The sequence below is a fragment of the Perissodus microlepis genome, chromosome 17 (assembly GCF_051167445.1).
Source record: "Perissodus microlepis isolate ML-2025 ecotype Zambia chromosome 17, ASM5116744v1, whole genome shotgun sequence".
Lineage (NCBI taxonomy): Eukaryota > Metazoa > Chordata > Actinopteri > Cichliformes > Cichlidae > Perissodus > Perissodus microlepis.
Genome location: NC_140477.1, coordinates 20842251 through 20849734, shown reverse-complemented (window position 1 = coordinate 20849734; position 7484 = coordinate 20842251). Strand labels below are relative to the sequence as shown.

The window sequence follows — 7484 nt, the reverse complement described above, 5'->3', positions numbered from 1 at the left end:
TTTGGCTTCGTAACGCATGCACCACATGTGCAGAATTGGGCCAATATTTCGTATACTGCGAGGGTAATGTATCATGAAGTGATGCTTTGGTAGGAGACTGAGTGTAGGAAATAACTGCTTAAAGAGCTGATGATGATCAATAATTAAATGTTTGAGGTAGATGGTCATACCTTCTGACAGCACTGGTGAAAACACAATATTGACAATTTGTAGAAGCAGAAGTAGAAGATGCCAGTAGCTATCACCCACCTGTACTAAATCGCCAAACATCAAAGGTACATTACGCAATAAACACCAAGATTGAATTGCATTTAGTCCTAAATCATTACTGCCATCAAACAACTTTACCCTTGGTGGGCGATTTCGCTGCTGATTGAAGCCATAGTCAAAGGCATGTATTCTACCAGCAAGTTGTTCAGCACTTAGGAAGTTCTCCTGAATGTACTGCAGCACAAGTTTCACCTCTAACTGAGCAACTCCCTCCAAAATGTCATGCATGCATGTTGAAATATTTAAGTGAATTCAAGAGACAAGTGCGTTTCACACCACATACATGAGGTAGCGTAGGATCTCTTTGTACACTTTCACAGTGCTGGTTATGCATATCAAGAGTTCTTAGTGCAACACCAGAATCATCTTCACAGAGCACACTTTGAAAACAATCCTTCTCAAGCAGACAAAAACGACAACAATATTGAGCTGCAAATGACTCCACGAACCCAAACAGACTATGCAAGCCAAGATTGTCCCCAGTGACCTGGATTACAGTGCCATGAACCAAGTGTTTAAACATGGGAAGTTTCAGTCCCTCTGTCTCAAGAACTTTCAGATCATTGACAAGTGGCTCAAGGATTGAATTAAAGCCATAACGCTTTGAGTCTTGTGCATGAAAAAGAGCACACAAATGAATATTGACCAACAACGAATTAAAGATTGGAGGAAAATTCCTTAGTGTAAAGTATATTGCACCTAATTTATGTACACCCTTTTTAGAGCCCAGGGGATTTGCAGTTTCAAAGTCATCATAAAACAGTTGAATTTGTAAGGCATCTTTTTCTGCAGAAAATAGGGGACATCTTTTAACATAGGCAGCATCGATTAAGTCTGCATACACACCTTCTCTGGACATATTCCTTGACTTGAACATGTCGACAACATGGTGGTTTTGAAAGATAGTTTTCAGTGTTTCCAAAATAGGAACATATGCAAACCTATCAGTTACAATGACTTGATCAAAAGTCCCTGTGATCTTGTTTCTTCTACTGTCAAATCTTGTGCCAAGCACCATTTCAACAGGTTCAACAGTTGCCCATTTTTGTTTAAAGTGCCTATTTCGTTTAGCTTCTGAATTTAACAGTGTGAATGGGTTTTCAAAGATTTTGAATGACTGCTCTAATTTCTTTTTACTTGTAGTGTCCTGTGAAGGTAAGCTCTGTAAAGCTGCATCTTTAGCCTGAGTATGAATCTCAAAAAACACTTCCTCCATTGAGGAGACAAAACTATTCACAGAAGATTGGCTTAATCCAGCTGCCCTGAGCTGTGCAACAGTAGAGGCACACATATCCAAAGTGCTCTTATTTGAACTTTTCAACATTTCAAATGTTGTGGGCGTTTCTTCTACATTAGTTGACACCACCTCCCCTGTAGTGCTAACTTCTTTAACTGCCACATCAGGCTGTAAATTAACATCAGTGTCAGCCTGTTGGTCGAAATAGTTAAGGTGTTTGGTATTTAAATGTTTTCTAAAACCTGAAAAAGTGCCAAACACACAGCCACAGTCACGCTGGGCACATTTAAGGCGAAGATTTCTTCCAGGTAAGTAACCATGGACTAACCGTAAATGCTAACAAGCATGTTTGAACCAGTAAACTCAGCCTGACAGACAAAACACTTCATTATGGAGAATTAACCTTCAAGCCCTAACGAAGCAACCTTGTCCTTATTTCAGCAACTCTGGGACTTTCTTTGACTTTGCCAACATCTATATTGTACACAGTGGTTTGGATGAACGTGTACATGTTGTGAAGCATGGTGTTGTAAGATGTGCCAAACACAAAATGTGCTTTAAACAGTTCATCAAAAGCACCAAGTGAAGAGGTAGACTTGCATGGTATGGCATTCTTGTCAAGAATAATGAAGAACTGGTGGATGTCATTCTTTTTCACCCCAACAGCCAGGAGGTAGGGTTGAGTGCTGGTAGTGATGGCATCAAGGTGCTCTTGGATATTTGTTCCAGTCTGAAAAGACAAATACAGACAGGCAATAAGAATCAAGTGTTTCTTAAACTGGTAATTCATACCATAAAAATAGAAAAGAAACAAACCTTCTTGAAGACCACAAGATGCCGTTCTGCTTGAGAAGCTGACACCTTTCCTGGTCTCTTCCGACCCTGACCAGATGGTGGAATCAGATGTAATAGCAATAGAATCGCTGAGAGGTCACTGTCCCAGCCTGAAAAAAATATTTGTTTTTAATAAAGCTGAATCATCATCATCAATAACAAATTTCAATGCATCTGCATTGACAAAATGTTTGAGTAGACCCAAAATACAAAAGGACAGCTGTTCTGTGACAAACATTATATATCCTGTGAATGTTCTAATTAAAGAAATAACAGCTCACCAATGTCAGCATTAACTTCAGTGGCATCCTCAGGAGAGTCAGCTGCCAGCAAGAGTTCTTCCAGGTCAGTGGTAGAAGGAAGCTTTCTGCCTTGTTGGATAATCTTTCTTTTGAATGTTGTTGGCCACCTCTCCAGCAACCTGCCTGATACATCCTCACCAAACATCAGTACAAAATCCTGTTCGATCTGTAACAGGGATAGAGAATTATATCTGCTATCTGCAAAAAATAAAATGTGTTTACATTGTCAACGTAATGAAAAATATTCACCAAGCCTTTGATATCTTTGAAACGTGGAAAAACAGACAGTATGTTGCTTGACAGCAGGGGGTCAAGGACCATGTTGTGTCGATAAACAAATGTCAACTTCATCTTCTTCTTGACTGTGTCTTCATCAGCTGAATGTTTCATCAGAGCGATTGCTTCCTTGCACTCATCCTCACTCAGCACGTTCTCTGTAACAAACTGCAACTCTCGTCTGACAGTTGGTCCACCACACTGGTCTTCACCCGATGATCCATCTCCTGGTGCTAGACAATATGAAATACAACTTTATCAAAACTAATAATAACATTTGATAACCATTATTAATACAGAACCACAATTTGGAACTGTATTATATGTTTCCACTGAATTATAAATGTTACCTCCAGATGATAATCGCCTCTCTTTAGCAGTGCATCTCTGTATGGTTTTAATCCTCCAGGCCAAGTACCCAGTGCCACTCTCGCCATCATAATAATGTTCCTTGGAGAGTGACATATACAGACATTTTGTTTATTAATTTATCAGTAAGTTATGTAACCATGAACAGTTGATAAGGACATACATTTTGGCAGGATTTAAAATTTTGATTTTAGTTGATTTTAGTTGTATCAGTTATTACTGTTAGCTACTTACATAGCGATTTTTTGAGTACGGGTCACTGAAGTAAGGGAAAAAGGTTACAATTCCTCTGGCATACATTTCTTTTACCTGCCGTGGTGGTGATGTACTGCAAGATCAAAAGGAAAAGAACTAGTCAGCTTCCCTGGAATTAATAGAGATTTAAAATAATTTGAAAATGATAGTAAAAGTCACAGGGCCAGAAATAAATTACCCATTTTTTTCTGTCATGTCAGCTACCAGTATGGTGACCATTTTTCTTCTGGTTTCATCCACCAGGGACTTGGTCCGATTGTACTCATTTATTATACATTCTCCACCAGGTTTGCTGGTGAGAATGGATTCCACCAACTGGAAAACACAATAAAAACATTCTACATGGTGATATAACCACTACAGTTCAGAACACTTAAACTACAAACAAAAAAGACAGTATTAGAAGAATATGGAAATCTGTTAACTCTTACTTGCTTAGCTTCTGCATCCAGCTTCTGCCGTTTCCTCAAAGGGCTGTCTGAAAGGATGACCGTATCCTGTGAATCTGATGAATGTGACGATGATAACTGGAACCGCTCAGGAGACACTTCTGCAACAGATGTTTCCAGACCTCAAAAATAGGAGCAAAACAAATCAGTTTACATGGGCCCTCCATAGACTCATTTTATACACTCTTTGATTAAACAATGTAATAATGACACTAAAAAAAAATGACATCCAATGAAACACAAATCACTCAAACAAACCTGTTTCATATTTGATGGTTAGTACCCCGGTTGAGGGATCTGTTACTATATCCTCAAATACATCCTCATCCAACTCAGTCCCTAAACTATCAAAAACTTTCACTCCTTCTGTTACGGCTGGCGCACCAAACTTTGCAAATGCTGGAAACAAGCACACAAGTTTGTGTAAACAAAAAGACATGACATTTAATGTTTTGTAGCTTAAAATGAAGATCATTTCAAGATACTTTTTCAAAAATGAGTCAGATAAAGAAAGGCTAAATTATTAAGCGCCACTAACATGCTTGATAAGTGGTAGATTAAAAGGAGTGACACTCATATTATGCAGTTTTTTCCCCACTAAATATACATTCATAACTAAGATTCTTCCAAAACACAGATCATTTTCAATTAATCATAAAATGCAGTTTGAAGAGACTAAATAACAAAAAGAACTTAAAGCCCCTTGTACACCTTTTTAATACAATGTTGGCTTCTTACCGGCAATCAAAAACTCCTTAAGGCTTGGCTCAGATACTCTAACAAATTTCTGCACACCTCCGAGTTTTGCTTTAAGTAGCATGATTCCTGTAGACAGTAATTTCTTATAGTCAGTGCTCTTCATTGAACTACAGTAAACAGAAAATGTGAATACTAAAACAGTAAATAACAGCAAAACAGCCTTGCAATGTGATTTCTTACACTGTATGTTACTTTTATGTCAGTGTAACAAGGTGTCAAGATATAATCCTCAACACAAAACTAAAATAATTACTACTACTTTTTACCATTTGTCTGACCTAACTTAGCACTAGGGAGTCAGTATTTTGTTCATCTTTAGTTTAACATACTGAACAGTCTGGTAACCAAAATGGAAAAAGCAGCAGGGTAACTTTTGTCAATACCTTCAACTCACAATAAATACAAACGCTGTCATCTTAAATTCAAACTACAAAAAAAAAAAGCATTAAAAACTGAATCCTGGACATTTTGGATACTTTATCAAGCTTATAACACCTGCTGGTTGTAATCCTGTAACTGTAAAATTGCTGAAGACAGCCGAGTTAAAATAAGACAATAACCTTACTGAAAATGACCTCTATATCTGGTACCTAGGTATCAAAAAAAGAAAGATATGACATTTAGTGTAAATTTTTAATTAGTTAATGCTTGGGTTACGTAATTTAAAAATTTAACGATAACTAGCGAATTGCCAGCGCACTGAGGTTAGCCAAAATGCTAGTTAGCTAGCTAATGTTAATATGTAGATCCCAACACATGGAGGGTTTAATTTAATGGAATTTCGAACATGCTAGAACACAACACAATCACCACTACACACTGAAATAAATTTTGATAACAAGCCTTACAGTCCAACACTGATATCAGTCAACTGTTTTAGCTAATTAACAACCTTCATTAGCATACAGACAGTGTCACATTTGTTTCTGGTACAAAATGAAATATATAATAAACATGGACAAAAGGAATATAACCTTATTTTAACGTGCTACCTGTGCTTAAAATGTCGAATTGTTGGTTTAATAAGTAAATATGAACAACTTACCCTGCAACTGATGTGAAGAAAATGGCATGGTGAAAAATCCTCTTGGTTTGAAAACGAGTCTGTGGTGGGAGGAGCTTTCTAGAGTAATGTTGACACTGCCTCTTTTAACTCCACGAATCATCACCCACACTGGGGGGCGTTTTGCTCTAGCTGTTGTTATAATGACTCTATTAGAGTAAATACACTTTAACACTGCTGATTTAACACTGGGAAATTTACTGTGTACCTAAAAAGAAGGTTCATGTGCATGTCATCATAAAGATAGGGATTCATGGTGTGTGTGGAACTTTAACCTCAGGTTTGTGTTGTAACCTGGTAATTATGAGACAGTTCGTTTCAAGGCATTTTACTGAGTAACGAGAAGGTAATTTAATGAGTAGTGTAACAACTTTCTCCTGTGAATAACTTAAGTACAAACACAACACGTGCACAACACATTTTGCACGTGAAAGGCACCTCCGGTAGCACCCAAAAGCCAGATGAAGAAGCAGGGCTCTAGAGTGGTGCGACTAAAAAAAAATATTTGGTTGCACCTGTGCGACCAACTGTTCAGGTAGCAAAAAAAAAAAAAATCTGCAACCTTCCCTGTGGTCAACAACAGACACACATTATGCCCCTATCGTGGACTAAACCAATCAGAGATAGTAAGGGGCGGGACCTCTCTGATTGGCCGTGGTCCAGTTGAAAGTGCAGGTGGAAGTGGGAGGTGAGTAGCTTGAATAAAGCGATATCAATTCATTAAATCCTGAATCGACTTTTAAATATAACTGTGTTTTGCCAGAAACGCCAGATTCACAGATTAAAGCTCACAAAACCATTTCAACAACAACCAAACAGCAAATGAGAGCAGGTACACGGATTCCACACAAAGACGTAAACACAGAGCGGAACCGACGCATCAGAATCAACTTTGTCTTTCTCGGCTTTCTCACCCGACGGCCCGTAGACGGACACGCTGTCGGAGCTTAGCGATTCTGATGCGTCCGGTCCGCGCTGTGATTACGTCTTTTTGCGCTGATTCTGAGCTGCAGGTTTTGTCTCTCTCCAACCAAAATTCACCGAGCTGAATTTTGCTGTTTTGCTTCCACGACTATTAAAATCACACTTCATGCACAGCTAGCTCTCTCTCTATCTCTCTCTGTACTTCAAGAACAGTTTCCCGTCTCCAATCTCTGTTTTCTGTATTATTCATTCGCTTATTACCCACCAGTCTACCGTTGTTTACAGCGCTGTCGGCTGCTGTCTTTTTCTTTTCTTTTTTTCACTTAAATGACCTCGGACAAGAAAGCCTATTTTTTCTGTTGTTCAATACTGAAGAAATTTAAACTTTATATGCAGAACATTGTAGAATATTTTTAAGGTTATCTGCTGTAAAAAGCCAGACCAGGAAAATCTCCTTCATGTTTTTCTGTGTTTTATTCTCAGTTACTTTCACACAAAGGCATCTGCTGTGATGTTCACAATTCTGATGAAGTCAGTACTGATAAATGATCAGAATTATAATATTTCTGACTGTCTGAGGCTAAGTTGAATCGAATCGGGACTTTGAAAACTGGAATCGAATGGATTATAGAAATCAGTGATGATACCCAGCCCTAGTGAGCAGCCTAGGCACGACAGAAGTGGATGTAGCTGTAATAGGAAAAGAACTATTGCTAACTTTTCTGTTAAGTTAAGGCCTGATCCTT

General features: G+C 38.3%; 1 protein-coding gene across 1 annotated transcript; it reads right to left on the bottom strand.

The window, feature by feature from the left end:
- Positions 1-487: 487 nt before the first annotated feature.
- LOC146369553 (uncharacterized) lies at positions 488-4817 on the bottom strand. Its single transcript, XM_084910940.1, has 10 exons — positions 4731-4817; positions 4251-4391; positions 3975-4114; positions 3722-3858; positions 3523-3616; positions 3270-3369; positions 2893-3152; positions 2623-2809; positions 2324-2451; positions 488-2237 (listed from the first exon to the last, which is right to left on the bottom strand). Exons 1-10 carry the CDS (start codon positions 4810-4812, stop codon positions 1920-1922), a joined length of 1587 nt encoding a protein of 528 aa, XP_084767066.1. The 5' UTR covers positions 4813-4817; the 3' UTR covers positions 488-1919.
- Between the last annotated feature and the right edge of the window lie 2667 nt (positions 4818-7484).

What these genes read in the sequence shown, in the direction of transcription:
- LOC146369553 (XM_084910940.1), bottom strand. Translation starts at nt 4,812, where the DNA reads ATGCTACTTAAAGCAAAACTCGGAGGTGTGCAGAAATTTGTTAGAGTA. An exon ending in CGTACTCAAAAAATCGCTAT is followed by an intron (nt 3,370 to 3,522) that starts GTAAGTAGCTAA and finishes TCACTCTCCAAG; the next exon opens with GAACATTATTATGATGGCGA. An exon ending in TGAAGTTAATGCTGACATTG is followed by an intron (nt 2,452 to 2,622) that starts GTGAGCTGTTAT and finishes TATTTTTTTCAG; the next exon opens with GCTGGGACAGTGACCTCTCA.